This window comes from Alligator mississippiensis, chromosome 6 (assembly GCF_030867095.1).
Source record: "Alligator mississippiensis isolate rAllMis1 chromosome 6, rAllMis1, whole genome shotgun sequence".
NCBI lineage: Eukaryota > Metazoa > Chordata > Crocodylia > Alligatoridae > Alligator > Alligator mississippiensis.
In genome coordinates, this window is record NC_081829.1 from 85,163,424 (window position 1) to 85,180,577 (window position 17,154).

Consider the following 17,154-nt stretch of genomic DNA (forward strand, 5'->3'; position numbering starts at 1 on the left):
TTTTATTTCATATATTTACATCATGCTTTATATTTTCCTCCTGGAAAGAGGTTAGCTAAAATAAGCAGATTAAGAGTGATTTAGGAAGCTGAGCTGCTCCTCTGCAGAGCCAAATCAAGCTAATGAAATGAGACTAGCTTTATCTGTGCTTTTAATGAGCCACACATGACTGTCTACAAAAATAAAATCACCACAACCTTCGTTCCCTTTTGGTCCACATTCAAAATATTCCTTCGACATTTTTTTACTTATATTCTTTAGTCTTTGTTTAATGTGATTGCTACATTTATGCTGCAAATGGGTTAGGTGACTTGCAGAAAGAGAGATCCAGTGTCAAAATCTGATAGTAAATGAAACCTAAATTAAAGCTGACTCCAGAAATGCATTAGAAGTCCAGCCTTCAGAAAGAAAAAGTCTTTTCTGCCCATTACTGAATGCATTTGTCCTAGTCCTGCAAGGGCCAAGCTCTGAGAAGCACAAATCTTATATGCACATGTAATCCTGCTGACCTCAGGGAGACTCCTGGGAGAAGTAACAATCTGCGCTTTTGTGGAGGTCTTTGTAGCACTGGACCACAGAATGCAAGGTCACATGCTGTGCTATTTGTCAAAAAGTAGGGCAGAGCTGCAGCAGGACGAACAGGACTTAGCAGCATGTAGAAGCACTTTGGAGACTTGCTCAGAGTTCCTGAGACTTCTCTTGACACTCTCAGTACTTGAGTTTCAGTTTTAAAAAAGCAATTTAAATTCAAACCCAAAAGTAGCTGTAAGGATTTTCCCTTGAAAGGAAGAACTCAATGGATATTCAAAGAGCCCCATGATTTCTACAATAGGAAAATTAAAAAAAAAAATGTAGGCCTTGTCTCCACAGGGAAGATACAACATGTTAGACAGCAGTCTGAGGACGTTAAACTTAATGTTAAACTCTGTATTGTAACAGTGTAAATTCTCAGTCCACATTAGCCCATAGAAGTTTAATGTGGAAAGACATACCACCACCCAGTTCACTTTCTTGACAATGGAGAAGTGCTTACTACAAAAAAAAAAATGTTCTACTATTTCGCTCAGTCATAAAGTGGTTGGCTCAGTTTAGATTAAAAAGTTCAGGTGAACTTTGAGAGAGACACTCAGGTTTCACTGTCAAAAAGATTTCCTTTACATTCAGCCTAATTTTTTTTCCTTCCATTTGACTTTTACACTTATAATAATACCTGCATGTAAGCATACTCAGGCATTTCCCTTCCTTCTTGGTGTGTACACCCTTCAAAACATCATCAAAAACTCTTTTTATTAAATCAGATTTAGCCAAACTTTGTTGGCCTTTATATTTTTTCTTAACAGGCCAGTTTCTCCATTCTCTGCTCATTTTGCATCGCTCACTTCTGAATTCCTCCCATCCCGCTCTGCATGTGAGTGAATGCTGTAGTCGATGTGTAGTTGCCAAGGTCCATAGAACAGACTATAGCAAGGCCTGACAACATTTTTGGGCAGAGCACCAAAAATACCCACAACCTCAACTTGGAAGATGTTGGCATGCCAGGGGTGAACAGAGGGGAGCCTCAATGGGGTTGATCCTTTCTATGGCAGTGCAGCCCCACCCCGAGGTGCGCATGCCAAACAAAATGCCTTTGCTTGCCATGCTCTGGCACCCATGTACTACACCTGTGTACCCTACCCCTGTACTACAGCTTCCCCCGGTGACAATTCATCTTTATGTACACAGCCTAAAGTTACGTTGCTTTTTTGTGTACTACAAAGTAATGTTTGCTTGCTAGAATTCTCATCTACTGTCCCAAGACTGTTCCAGCATTTAATTTCACAAGAGTGTATTTCTCCCACTGAATAGATGCCTTTTGGACAATTTATTTCAGGATGTATTCACTAAGACTTTTCAAACTAACAACTGGGATATATTCTATTCAGTTTTCTAATCTTCCCCTGTTCCTTAGCTTATTTCTGACCTGTTTAAGGCAGCTCCCCCCAATTTTGTGTCATTCTTCTTTTCCCCACATTAAAGTGTTAAAGAAAATTACTCTCAAAACTTAATTAATGCAAAACTCCCTTAGACCTCCCTATCTGAACTCTCTCTCATCACTCTCAATTGAGGGCCACAATTCTCCTTCATATCAACAAGAGTTACACACATCAACATTTGACAGAACCCTAGATTTGGCTTTACCGTGCGTGGTTAAACAATGCATTTGCAAGAAAAGATATTGAAAAAAGTAGCCAAAGCTTTAAAACCTCAGAACTGATGCTAAGAATTTGCTCCTTAGGGAAGCCACGGATTAACAATGGCCCAAAATACTTTTCTTTCATTTACCGGATAAAAATTAAAATATACTGGGAAAAAAGTAAAACCTTGAAGCCCTTACAGAAAGTCTGCTACTGGTCTCTTTTCTGGGTAGTCTTGTTCTCAAATTTAGTTTGGTGCAGAGACCATCTTATGCAGTGATACCAATAATGGGAAAAACAAAGTCATTATTTATACAGAATAGCATAAAGATAAAAATTTCAGTAAACTACCAAGGAAATCTTTTGACTAGTACATCTAATGTAACAGCATGGTGAAGCTACAGTTTACTATTACCCTTTGAAATTATAGCAATAATCCTAGAAAATAACACCAAGGCAGAATTTGGCCTCTTACACAGCTATTTCAAATCATTTCAGCTTTAACAACCTGTGCTGGGTGAATATTACCAACAACTTTGCTACTAAGACACCTGAATACTTAAAATGAATCTCTTTTGCCAGTACTACTCATGCTCTCTCTTTGAATATTCACGTGACTGAGGTTTACCAGACCAAATACGTAGGAAAACTGAATTTTAAATTGACACATGTGATTTACCTAGTTAACAACAGGTAACCAGCACAGTTTGTTGGGAAACTTGTCACCCATAGAGGGTCTACACGAAATACTGTATTATTAAGCCCCACTATTCTGCCTACTTAAAGGACTTAACTCAGGGGTGGGCAATTATTTCAGCTGAAGGGCTGCTTAATGAGTTTTGGTGAGGCAACGAGGGCCACAAGGGTAGCCACACCCCTTAAAAGGTGTCCCGCCCCTTGGTCACCTCGTGTGACCAGAAGCCCTACCCCCTAGCCCCTGACCTTTGCCACTGGAAGTCTCTCCCCTGGCCCAGGAAGCACTCCTTTTGGGGGACTGCTTGTATATTGTCTGGAGGGGTAGGGGGTGTGGGTATGCTACGGGTGTATGCAGGTGTGGTTGAGGCCTGGAGTGTGTGGAACTGCTGGGTGCATGTGTGGGTATGCTGGGGGTGGGGTGTGTGTGGGGTGTGGGTGCAGTGCAGGTGGGGTGTGTCAGTGTGTGTGTGGAGGGGTGTATGCATGGAATGTATGTGTGGATATGTGTGGTGGGGTTGTGGGGTGTATGGGACTGTTGGATGTGTGTGTAGATATGGTTGGGGGTGGGGTATGTGGGGCCGTGTGGGGGTGTGGATGAGACTGTGGTGTGTGGGTATGGTGAGAGGGTGGGGTGTGTGAGGGGATGTGGGTGCATGTGTGGGGAGGTGTGTGTGGAACATGGGTATGTGTGTTAGTATGAGATGTGTGTGGGGAGTGTGGCTATGGTTAAGGTGTGAGGTGTGTGGCTATGGTGGGGGATGGTGTGTGTGTGCGCGTGTGTATGGAGTGCGGGTGGGTTGGGTGTGCGCATGGGGGGCTTCCCAGCTGCCTGCTCTTTCAATGTGGCTCAGCCTAGCCAAGCCCCTCTGCAGGCGGGCTGAGGGGAGGGAAAGGGGGATCAGCACTGCCTGCCTGGCTTGCAGCACACTGCAAAGGCAGGGAAAGCAGCTGCTGTTGGCGGGCAGCAAGAGAAGCCGCTAGGAGAGAGAAGTGGGGGACAGGGCGCTGAGCCTGGCATCGCTGGCTCTCTTGGTCTCTGTCCCATACCTGCCTGGTGGGACTGCAACGGCGCCTGCGCTGGCTCCTGCTGCTTCCACCCCACATGCCTGCCCCAAGCTCACACTGGCTCCTGCTGCTGCTCCCACCCTACCTGCCTGATGGGGTTAAACCAAGCCTATGCTCGCTCCTGCTGCTGCTGCTGCTCCCACCTCACCTGCCTGCCCCATGCCTGCCCAGCAGGGCTTTGTAAGCAGCCAAGCTCCTTCATCCCCTCCATCCACATGCTTCCCTGCCCAGCCATGCAAGCTGCAGGCAGAGCTCACCCCGCTCCCCTCAATGCTGTAACTTCCCCTCCTTACCTGCTGCCCAGAGCACTGCAGCAGGGACAGAAGGAGGAGTTGCTGGAGGCTGGGGGAGCTCAGCAGTTCCCTGGCCAGCGGCAGCAGCAGTCCTACCTAGAAGCTGTACCTGCTAGCCAGGGCTGGTGCCCTCCAGCACAGGGAGGCTGAGAGTGCAGCGCGTACTGCCCCAAGCAGGAGCAGGCAGAACTTGGCCCCATGCAGAGTGCAGGAGGGGCACCCACTGGCTGGGCACGATACAATTAATTGGTGGGTGCCTGCCTGCAGGCCAGATTCAATCAGATGATGGGCTGCATCTGGCCCATGGGCCATATTTTGCCCACCCTTGACCAAACTAGTGCAGGTGTCTCCTCAGGACTACCTCAAGAGAGAGAAATTGCCAATTGTGTATGGAAAAGAGTAAGTGAAAATGGGAGAGGAGCAATCTAAAGAGTAGTTACAAAAAGTACTAACATAATAAGTATGGGCAAATTTATCTCAATATGCTTGTGTGAAAAGAGATCTGATTAATTTAATCAGTGACTCAGCTGTGTTAGCAACTCACCTCATTTCCATCACTTCCCTTCTGCTTTCTTCATATTTCTCTTTCCACTCAGACACTTCTCTTTCTTTGGCCACAATCTGATACAAAGGAGGAAACAACTGATAAGGGAAGTTATTTATTAAAACAGATACTTGGCTTGACAGATTAACTGAATTCTGCTTTTTAATGAACATACAGAGCAGAGCCTAGAGAAAGGCCCGGGCTTCTGATTTCAGATCTAGATCTGGATACAATGTGAACATCCCCAGAAAACTGTTCTGTTTCAGCTAACTATAAGGTCTCAGTTAGGAAGTTGAAGTGAGGAACCAGATCAAGCTTCCCCAATCTCTTTTGAGGGCAGTAGGGTTATGTTTAACTGATTACAGATAATCTAGTCCATGATAAATGCAGTACTACTGTTCTTGATTCAACTAGATGTCAAATCATGAAACCTGAGGAAGGCTTTCAGGATTTCTCCTCTAAGAGGCCCTTGTCATGCTTTGCAAACCTGTCAAACCCAAGTGATCAAAGAATAGGATAAACCTTAACTTTTGTTCCTCCTTCCCCATGCATTTAATGATATATAGGATGCCCAGGCAGTTTCTAAATGACTAACGCTAGATTGTACAAACTCTTTAGGAAGGGATGTGTTTTTCAAGTACTCGGGAAAGCAACTTGTAGACACCATAAATTAAATAAAAACAGACTCCTTATGTAAAATGATAAACTAGTATTCCATAGCTTAAGATACATAAACTGCTGATACATAACCTATACTCCATACAAAGAATTAATATTATTAGTGATGCTATTGCCTGCTTGGCAGTAGCATCACTAATAATCACTGCACGTGGCTAGCATAAAAAATAAAAATTTCCACATATGGGGATTGGCTCTCATTTCCATTAAGTAAGATTGGCTCTCATTTCTGTTAAGTAAACAGAATCTATCCCCTCTTTTTATCCTTTTCATACTCCCAAAGCCCTGAATGGTATGGCCATAGTGTAAAGGATATTTAGACCCACAAAGTACATCTCTATCAGGGAAATGCCTTTTGAGAAAACAAGAAAGAAACAAACCAACAGAAGACATGTTTCTTCTTCCCACACCCCATAAGGAAGTTACCTCCTCTCTGGCAAGTCGTAGTGCAGAATCTACATCTTGTTGTGGGTAGCGCAGGTTTGTGGTGTTTTCTGCATCTGAGGTGCTAATCCGGGAGTACAACGCACTTTTAGAGATGGGAATGTCTGCTGGGATACTAGGCTCTCTCTGTTTGGTTTATAAATACACAGAAATTAACCATTAAATATGCGCTTTGCTAATAGGTCAAGTGAACTTAAAACTTAGGAAGGTGAGGGGGGCAATGGGTCCTGATTCATCGCTAGGGTTCCTTAGCACTATGTTAATACAAGTAATAATTGTTTTAAAGGAGAAAAGGAGTAATGAGAAAATGTGAACTTAGAGTAAATGGAATATATCAGTGTCAATCTACAGGGAGCAGTAAAGATAATGCAATGAAACCTAAAATATTTAGACTAAGTGTGAGAGTTGTTTTGAGAAAGGTTAATGCCAGAAAAGGTAAAATAGCTAGGACAAGAGCCCTTGTGCAGAGAATACAGGAACAAAATGGATGTGGGGAACCATTACGTGAGAAAATAATTCTTTTCTCATGTATTCTATGACTGTCATAGCAATGTAATGTTGGTGTTAAAGGATTGCAGATTAAAAGCAATCTGGTAGAACCCACTAAGGCACAGGTGGTCCTGAAGAGGGAGACCAAGTGACTCATTCAAGATAATACAGACTGCCAGTAGCAGAGCCGGGAACTGAACTTGCATCTCCCCAGTTCCTGCTTAGTATCTTTCCCCCTGAGCCATCCAACCTCCCTAAAGGATCCTGTTTCATTAAAAAAAAATAAGAAATATGATATGACACTGCAGCTGCCTTAGCTTGGCTGGTCAGTATCCTGTCTCCAACATAAATTATATTCCACAGAAAGAGTAAAGAAGTCATATTGTTAGTGATACTACTGCCTGCCTGTATACAAATTGTGATTAGAAGCTAAGTGCAATTTATGTGTAAAAGTCCAATTTTAATCATGTTTCTCGTATAAATAGTCTAGATCAAATGAATGGCCCAAAAGCATAGATGAAACAAGAAATGAGGAAAATGGAAATACATTCAAGAACAAACTGTGAAAATCATGCTTTATCTTGTAAATAATATGTAATAGGCATAATCAATTCAAGTTCAATGTCTGACATGTAGAAGGAGTACAGGAGGATGCTAAATAATGAATGACCTTTTAAAAGAAAAATAGGTGAGGACTGAAAATTGTACAAGAGACAAATAACAGCAATTCTTTCATGCAGGTAAGAAGAAGACTGTGAAACGGACAGTATGATGCATCTTTAATAGCTCTGTTGTATTTTCAGGTCTTTTATGGAGCCGGGGGAGAAAAGGGAAATTGGGTTCAATTGGCCTGGGGACCCATCCCTCTAGCATCTGAGCACCGTGCAAACATTGATGGTTTTATCCTTACAACAGCTCAGTGAGGTAGGCAAGTAGTATCCTTCAGTTTATGGATAGGAAACTGAGAAACTTGGATGTTAAGGGCTTGGTTGTTCACTGCCTTGTATTTGTGCAATTATTTACAGCAGTACAAAACAAGTGCAAAAGTAGTATAAACTACCATTTTTATCCAGTAGCATTTCATGCAGTTGATGTTAGTGTAAATGACTGTGCAAGGTGTAGAGCAACAAAGAACAAGACCCTACATGACTTGCCTAATGTAATATAGGCAGTCTCTGAATATATGGGGGGGCTGAACCTGGGTCTTCTGAATCCTAGTTCAGAGCTTTAACCAAAACGTAAAACGCACGTTGATGAGAGGCTTCTAGAAAGTCCAGAAAACTAAAAATCTGCAAGTTCCAACAGATCTCCAATACAGAGTTGAAAATGATTTCATTTTGTTCAGCTCTAGTCCAGTGACTATATGGATTTAAATGCCATTTAGGCACTATTAAAAATAATCTTTATTGGAATGGATGGGATCTGGAGTGAAGGAGACGTCAGCAAAATATACAGAATTCTCGAGAAAAAATGACTGATATTAGTAAGGGTTCCTGTCCACTGTTGTATACAATACCGGGGAATGTAAACTGTTAAAAAAGGTCTCAAGTATCAAGGGACTTCAGGCAAATATTTTACTCATGGTAAATAAAGGACGAATCGTGACAACAGAAGCCGTGTATTTTACAAGTATGCAGCCAAACAGATCAGAAAGATTTCCTTGGACAGAACTTAAAATGATTGTGATGTAATTTGTGATTGCCAATTAATAGTACATATAGGAGTGCCTAACCAGCTTTTGGATTTTTTTACTTGAATTTATCTGCTTTCTGTGTCATCAGTCCATATTCAGAAGTGAGTGTCTTGTTAATTCACTCCAAAAAAGCAGCATTCCTCATGCTCTTTGGTTTACTAGCATCACTTTTACATCAAGAATGAGTTTAGATTGCTGTGTTCAAAGCAATTTACAAAGAAATGGTCATTCTACTAAGGTGAGTTGTCCCAATTAAATGGCTTACTGAAATAAAATAAGTAGGTGTTGGCCTATTAACTAATCCCTCAAAAACAGCTATTTGAGGTACCAAGTGTTATCCTCATTTTAACCAACAGGGAATCAGAGTGGTGAAATGACTTGCCCAAAAATGAAATAGTGATTCCATAGCAAAGATAAAGGTAGAAATCATGACCTTCTGACTCACTGCCTTATTCTCATGCCCTCTAATTTGCTGACCTGGCAGTGCACCTTAATTAGCTTCGAAATTTATAGAACTATCTCCATATATATTTATATTGAAAAAAATAAAAGCAAAATTTGTTCCTAAATATACTAAAAACTTTTAAACATTTTTCATGTATTTTAATATCATGACATGCTGCTTATTTTCCTTTATTTATATAAATTTAGGCACATCTGTGGCATTTATTGGTTGTTTTCTGTTTAGTACACCCAAGAGAATAGTTCATAGCTAACAATGAGCTCCATTTTTCCCTACCTTTTTGTTCACAAATTATTCTGAAGCAGAACGCAATTTTCTTGTAGTCATTATTCTAAATGTTTACTGTGCCAATCAGCAGTTCTTGTGTGGTACCTCATCGGATGCCAGGAGTTGAAATTTAAACTGTGAAGCAAGGTTTGTTTGCATACAAGTCACACATTTCTCTTTCTTGTTCTGGCTGGATGAATGTAACTCCTTATTTTCACATTTTTGCTGTGCATGCTAGGGGTGTGTGAAACAGGCTGTATTCAATTTGGATTCAGCCCAAATCGGGGACAGTGATTTGATTTGTTGATTTGGATCACTGTCCATGATTTGATTTGGCCTAATCCAAATCTGAAGATTCGATGCTGATTTGGAGAATCAATGATTCGTACATAGACACAGCTTTAAATGTTTTTTCTACATACCTCAAGGTACCAGGCCTGGCTTGTGAATGGTGCGTTGCTGGGGCGGGTAGAGCATCCCGCAGGAGCATGGGGGAAGCCCTCCGCATGCTCAGCAGTGAACCTGGAAGTGGACCAGAAATACTTCTGGTTCACTTCTGGGTCCGCTGCTGAGCGCACTGGGGACACCCTCCCCCGAACACTCCTGTGGGACGCTCCATTCGCCCCAGCATCTCAGCATTTATGAGCCGCGTGGTACCTTAAGGTATGTAGAAAAAACATTTAAAGCTGTGTCTATGTTCAAATCGTTGAATCGATTCAGAGGGTTCCAATTCAATTCAGAGAGATTGGAGGGGCTCCAGATTTGATTCAGATTTGGAGATTCGCCCAGTGAATCGGGCCGAATCTCCGCTGACCAAAGCTTCGCACAGCCCTAGTGCAAACCCCTACCAATGAACTTCAAGTATTCACTCTCCCAGCAAACATTCCTACCAGTTGTTTGCTAGAACATTTATTGAAAGCAAAAGCAAAAATGGATACAAACAGAAACAAAGATTTTAATTATCTGAACAAGCATCTGAATAATTTTCTGTACAGCTCTTCTGAGCACAGTGTATTCAGGTATTTCAGACATACACCAACACTAACCAATTGTGCAGGAAAGCTAGTGGATGCACTTTAAGGTAGAGAGAGCATACAGCAAACTGGTTAGCTAAGTGATCATGGCAGGCATAGGGATGCCTTGGAAAGGGAAAAAAAATCACTAAAACTAAAAACTACGATAGGAAAAGAATGAGAAACTACAGCACCAACAATTCCAGCAACTGAACACTGTTTTTCTTTGCTGAAAAGCAGTATTTCATATGGTTATGTCCACCTTGGTATTTTAAGCTCTTGATGCACTTGATGGCTATGTCAAAAAGAGAAAACAACATCAAATTACTCAGACTTCTGATGATCATTTCCTGCTACAGTCTCGGACATCTAACATGTCATTGCCTTGTGTGAAGGGATTATCATTTCTTTTTCTCTCCCCATGGCCACTCAGTATTAGTCAAAAGAAATCAACCGGCAAGGCAGGAAGTTTCCTGAAGAGTAGGTGGAAAGTTAAGGACTTGGGCTATACCTGAACTACAGCAAAGCAATGCATCTCAAACCACCACAGTAACATCACAATTAAAGGACAGCAATGATGAGGAATACAAGATATTTTACAAATAGCTCACTTGTGCTTCAAAACAAGCATGCTGGAAGAAATACAGAATATTTTTCAAGGTTTTCTGATACTAGAGCAGTTCAGATCAAGCAGAATGCTGGCCCTAAGCTGTGTTTGTTCCAACTACCATAATTATTAAGTTATTCGTGCAACAGAATATACTTACAGAGCATTTCTTTTAGGCCAAGAAATTCCCTGTCAGCCTCATCTGTTGTATGCAGCATTTCAAATTCTGATTAATTTTCACATGTCACTATTTAATCCCTATTGATAAACCACTTAAAACCAGCCTCTCTATATAAATAAAAACAGCCTCTCTATATAAATAGGGTAATGAGATACCGGTATATATCCATTAATGGCTGCTCTATATGACAAATCATAGAAATTCTGTCCTCAGATCCCTACTGCATACCTGTTTGCTATCTTTGCACGCAAAGCTCTCATCAAAACACATTTTAGATGTTAAAACATTTTCTGACACACACTTGAACTCTATCTCACCCCACATATGTCACTGCCTGGTGCAATTCATAATCCCCAAACTGCATTCTGGAATAGAAATTTTAATCTATGCTCTGTGCTGCATTTTTATCCATATTGGACTATACAGTGAAATAGTCTATGAGGCAACCAGCAGAAAATTCAAATACCTTCTTTATGTTCAATAATTTAGTCTCTCTGACTCTCATTTTGAAGTGTAATGATTAGAATAAAGGTAGCAGCAGCAGCAGAGGGCTTTGTAACTATAAAGCACAGCATTACATCACTTACAACTGCAAAGTGCAGCTGAGTATGTAATGTTCACATTCAAGGACCTGCTCTTTTCTTCATCATGCATACACATGCAGATTTCACTAGCATCAACAGCACACACCAAAGGAAGAACATCTTCGCAAGCACTGATGGTAGGGGTGAGATCCTCACCTGCTCTTGTACGAGCATCATCATTTTCCTCTAAGATGATTATTAACAAAGTGGAATCTTTTCATCCATTGTTCTCAATCAGTATTTCATGGGAAGAAAGTGGTGGAGGAAGGCATTTATCATTCTTACTCTGTCCTAATGTCAGATTTTGTGCTGAAGAAGCTATCACAACACACTAAGTATGGCAGTATGTATAGTGTCACTTAGGACCAAATATTTTGTATTCAGCGTTTATCTGTATAGGTCTTAACAACAACGGTGTGTGAACCCAGCCATATGAGAACGTCACTGAGCAATATGCCTTGCCCACCTGCACCCACCTCATATATGAACAGGTTCGGAAGTCTGCTGAGTAAACAGGTCAGTGTTGCTTAGGCACAGTGTTGCATAGACACTGACTTTGGTTTTTGCCAGTGGGCACTTGCCGATGTAAAAAAATAAAATAAATTAATGCCTCCTCCCCAGCCCATGGCGATTTAAACTCGGTGCATTCCCGGGTTGAGCCCAGGAATCAGCTTGAGCTAAAAGCTTCAAAAAGCCCTGCTAAAGCTCCTCTTCTTTACAGACACTGCAAAGCCAGGTTAAAATAACGTGCTGCTGCTTCCAGTAAAGCGCAGTGGGGTTTTTTGTTTTGTTTTGATTTTAAAATCTGCGAGCAGCCTGTGGCCATGGCTTGTGGGTACTGAGCACCTGCTAATTTGTTTTGGTGGGTGCTAGAGCCCCAGAGCACCCATGGAGTCAGCACCTATGGCATATGCCGTGGTCCTGTGCTTGTGGTCTCTGCTTGGGAGAGCCTGAGACAGGTCTCAGGGCACGCAGTCTTTGTGTAGCCACACTGACCTGGCTACTCAGCAAATATGCAAACCTGGGCCACTACAGAGTAGGCATGTGTGGACAGAGCTTTTGTCTCAGTGGTGTGCCCAAGCTCACTCAGAAGATCATATAGATACATCCTAAAAGGTCAGGTAAGGCGAATTTAATAGCCCAACAATTTAGTAAGGGATTTGCAAAGCATCACACTTCATGCATTAAGTCTCTCCAGTAAAAGCGTATTGATTTGTTTAGGTAAATTTTTAACTTCAATAGTTGGGAACCAAACACAATCCTTCAAGGCACCTTTTCTGCAATGGGATTTTGAGCACACAAAACAATGGAAAATGAGATGACATGTAACCAATTCCAATTTAATAATCAAGTGTTACATCAAATCCACTGGATTTAACAATGATAACACCAGTGGATCCCTGCACTATCTTTTAGTACATATTTGAAAGTATATGATGTGCTTCAGTACATAATGTGCGATCAAGTAAAATACATTTCAGACACAAGTCCAGCTCACCTATTCAGAGTATATTAATTTATTTCAGATGGCCCAAAACTTCATAAATGTAAGGGTGAAGAGAGACAAAAAACAAAACAAAACAAAAATTCCTACTGTTTCTAGTTCAGTTCAGTATTATTGGAGAGGGAAAAATCATTTTATTTCTTCATCCAATTCAAAGACAAAAGAGAAATTAAGAGATAGAAAAAAGCAGTCATCAAAGCTGCCATCTCTTCTCCAGGCAGAAAGCATATTGGATACCAAACTCTATGCATCCTATTTCAAAAGCCCTCTGCAACTCAGATTTGCTGCGTCTCCCCAGAGCAACAGCTGGAAAATCCTCACTGTGGAAAAAACCCTTACGCTCAGAGTAACAGAGGAATCAAAGCAACTGCCCAGATAATGAAAAATATCTGAGAAAGGAGGAGGGGGAGGAAGGGGAGTAGGAACTTCTAAAGTGCTTTATGTTACATGGTATTGTTGTTTTTTTACCTGCTGTCTTATTTCTCATGGTCTTTTTATATAATTATGCTTTGTCAGTATTTGCCTTGGAATTTGAATAATTCTGTAAACAGAGAAACACTCACAAATATAAAACCTACTATGTTCAGAAATCTGTACCATAAATGCTCTTGGGAGTCAGCCAGTTAGGTGAGAGCTTTTCAAAAACAGTCTGATACACTCAATTAGTCAGGGTCCAATCCTGTGAACTCTGACATCCATTCGCAGTCCAGCAAGGCCCTTACGCTGCCTGCCTACCAGAAATATCATACTACATCTGTTCTGGAATGATTGTTTCCGATCCTCTGGGCCCTTATCTTGTAAGCCACTTTCATATAGTGTCCAAAAGGATGCAAAACACAGTAAGTGGTAGGGCTGTGCAAAGCTTTGTTAGTCAACTCGATTCAGAGGAGATTGGGCCCGATTTGGCAGCTGAATCTTCAAAATTGAATCAAATCAGGAGACCCATTAGAAGTTCTGAATCAAATCAACTTGGAGAGATTTGCGCAGATTTCGAGATTCAGCCATAGACTAAACAGGCAGCAGTCCTTGAGGATGCTGGACACAGCTGCCTCCAGCTGGTAAGTCTGTTGTGGTGGACGTGGGGGAAGGCAGATCAATGCCCCCACAGTGAGGGAGGGATTGGGGCTAGGACTGGGACAAGCTGCCCAATGGGGGCAGGGAGGCATAGGACTCGGGGAGAAGGGCTCCCGCCACTGCGTGCTGCCAGTCTGGGAGGGTATGGGAGTGGGTGCGTGCCCCCGGAAGTGTGCAGGGCAGGCTGGGCCGGGCTGCACTCCAGATGAGCAGCAGAAGGCGCTGGGAGCAGGGGCTCTGCCCTGCCACCACTGCTTTTCTAGCTGGGGTGGGGGGGCAGAGCGGGGTGTGCAATGCAAGTGCAGCTCGCTCCAGGCAGAAGGTGCTGGGAGCGGGGACTATGCCGTGGTCCTGTGCTGGGCAAGCAGCAGCAGGGCATGGCAGTGGGTGTGTGCACCGAAATTGGGGAGAGGCCGGTGGCAGGGGCTATGGGGAGTTTTAGGGTGGCTGCAGCCCCCCCCCCCCCCCATAGCCCCCGCTCCACTGTGCTCTGTGGAGCTGGCGGAGCCAGGGCTGTGCTCCAGGCTGTGGCTGGGGCTAGCCTCCCAGAGCGCAGCCCTGGCTCCACCCACCCTGAATGATCAGGGGGAACATGCCCACTCCCATGCCCCCCAAGACTGGCAGCACGCAGTGGTGGGAGCCCACCTCCCCAAGTCCAGTCCCCTTTTCTCCCCCAGCTTGGCAGCTTGTCCCAGCCTCAGCCCGAATCCCTCCCTCGTTGTGGGGGCATTGATCTGCCCCCCCACACCCCTTCCCTCTCCCCTCCACCCCCAACAGACTTACCAGCTGGAGGCAGCTGTGTCCAGAGTCCTCAAGGACTGCTGCCTGTATAGTCTATGGCTGTATCTCCAAATCGGTGCCGAATCGGCCAAATCAAATTGGGACAGTGATTCAAATCACCAAATCGAATTACTGCTCCTCTGAGTCTGCCAGATCCGAATCCAAATTGAATACTTGCCACTTCACACAGGCCTAGTAAGTGGCACTTTTCCAGTTTTAAATTTTCCTGGTTTTAATGCCTTAGAAAATAAATAAAACAATCTGACCAGTAAAACTATGGTATTCACTCAAAATGATTCTGTCCATGCTATGAATTCAGTATAAGACCTCAGCAAGGTAAAAAGTTAATTAGGGCAATAACAAGCCTGCGGATTTATAAATCACTGAACCTCACAGAAAGATTAGCACGTGCAGGGATTATTCTTAAATGTGGGTCACCACAACCTTATTGTAAGTATCTGCAAGTTACACACTTCCTTCTCTCTGTCTAGCCTCCCTTAGAGAAATCAGCTATTTTATTAGAATGTGGCCTGATGCATCTGATTTGCCAAGTGCAATATTTTTACTGCTCAAACTAGAAGCCAAAGTGAATAAAGATAGGCGTGGACGTTACAATGGGATCAGAAAAGTTATTATTGCTACCATACTCACAGGAACATGTGCTCTACTTATCTCAGGTCTGGCTTTCCCTCACCAGCAACATTTTTGCACTCAGAAGTGCACCTTGGGCACAAACTCACAGGAAGAGTCATACCTTTTAACTACTTGATTTGTACTTGCACACCGGTCAGCAGGAACGCAACTAAACAGTTCTGCACCTGCACATGTTCTGCTGACTCCAGAAGAAAGCACTGGTTTTGCATATATCTGGCCAAGAAGGGGTGCACCTCTTTGAAAGAGATGGGCCTGTTTCACTATGTCCCACCCTTTCCCCCAACACCACTTCAAACTGTTGCCCACATCTTTCATCCCTGTTTCTTTCCTTTACTCAGTAAAGGTGCTGGTTTCAACATCATACCTCTGCATTACCTCAACACCACAAAAGAATGGCTATTGCAGGCTCTATCAGCTTTCTGTGACCCGTTCAATCGCCACAACACAGCGGTCTGCTAGCAATTTGATCATTAAGTAAGCAGTGTTTATCCACTGGAAAGCTAACGCCACATTTCCTGTTAAATGCTCTTTTCTTCTAATGTTTTCACTTTAATTTTTTGTGTGTACCCAAGTAAGCTCTACCTGCATTGCCTACATATTTGGTAAAGGAAGACCAAGGGACCACTGTTGCTGCTGTTAAAGTCAGCAGTGATTACAGGTCAGACGTAGACCAAACATTGCCTCTCACAGAAGCCTCTGTCTCAGATGGACTAAATTCATGTTGTTCGTTAATGTTGCAGCTCAATTATTATAATCCCTTGATTAGCAGTAAATTCTGATTTTCATATAAAATCCAGCTGCCAGCAAAACAGGAGCTGATTTTGGTTATATTACTGGTATTACAGAGTCCTCCTTCTGTATGCACAGTTAAACACCATCATACCATATTAAAAAACAACCAATGCCCACCAACCAGGAAGGGTTCCAGCCAGCCACCATCTTCTGTATCTGGATTAAAGTCACTGCACTCCTCTGATGAATCCTATTATACTAATCCACTCTGATTCCATCAGTCATCGTAAGATACTCGGCATTAGTCACAAGGGTTCTCATCATGGGCTAATTAAACATTATCCATGTCCATTCAAACACTGAAGTTAACCAAGGACAAAAGTCCTTCACAATTTAACTGATGTCCATATCATTCAGCTGAAACATTGCATACGTCTATTATATACAGGGTCTTTCTAGCTACCAGGATTCCTGTGATTACCAGTAAGAACTGGAAATGTCACTTATTTCTTCTCTCCTCATGCCTATCTATCCCCTCCTGCTTTTTGCTATTTTTATATTATGGTATAGGCACCCCCTATGGAAATCTATTGGTGAATTTCTTAGTAAGGAGAAATTCTGGAGGTACTGCATCTTGTACTTTAATGGCAACTGTGCCTTGCTATTTTCTCATTTTTTCCCTGTCTACATCTGCCCTGGAAAAAACGCCTGTACTGATTAAAAAAAAAAACACAAAACTTTGAAAACACAAGTATTCATATACATGCAAATATACATCCCTTCAACCTAAGTTAGCATAGGATGTTTTCAACTTAATGCATCTCTTGTTTATCCCACCCCGGCATTTTGAGAGAGACATTTGGATAATAATAGTTATTTAACAAGACTCTAAGTAGTATCTACGTCTTCTACATTTCAGCTCCACTTGTCCTAGCCCATTGGTGAGTCTTATCTGCTACAAATTCTATAGTTCGGTGCTAGAAAAAAGGGGGCTGAAACATGATAAGTGGAAGCACTTCCATTTTCTGTGATCTTTTTCTCAGAACTACAGAATAGTAAGACTAAGACTGCAGATGCACAGCACAATTATTGAGTAACATACCCCTTTTATCTTGAAGTAAATTTATTCCATAATAAGAAGCAGACACAAGACCAGCTTTCCAAGGCCAGCTGCCCACAGTAGCTGTTATTATGGCACTTGGATGACAGTATAGCCAAT

General features: G+C 42.4%; 1 protein-coding gene across 11 annotated transcripts in view; it reads right to left on the minus strand.

The window, feature by feature from the left end:
• Positions 1-17,154, minus strand: part of TACC2 (transforming acidic coiled-coil containing protein 2) — a 234,635-nt gene that overhangs the window by 13,769 nt on the left and 203,712 nt on the right. For all 11 annotated transcript variants that reach the window (XM_019485888.2, XM_019485887.2, XM_019485889.2 and 8 more), the window contains 2 exons: positions 5,877-6,020; positions 4,773-4,849 (listed from right to left, as the gene is read on the minus strand). In XM_019485888.2, the coding sequence (XP_019341433.1) occupies positions 4,773-4,849; positions 5,877-6,020 (221 nt within the window). The remainder of the gene's footprint in view (positions 1-4,772; positions 4,850-5,876; positions 6,021-17,154) is intronic.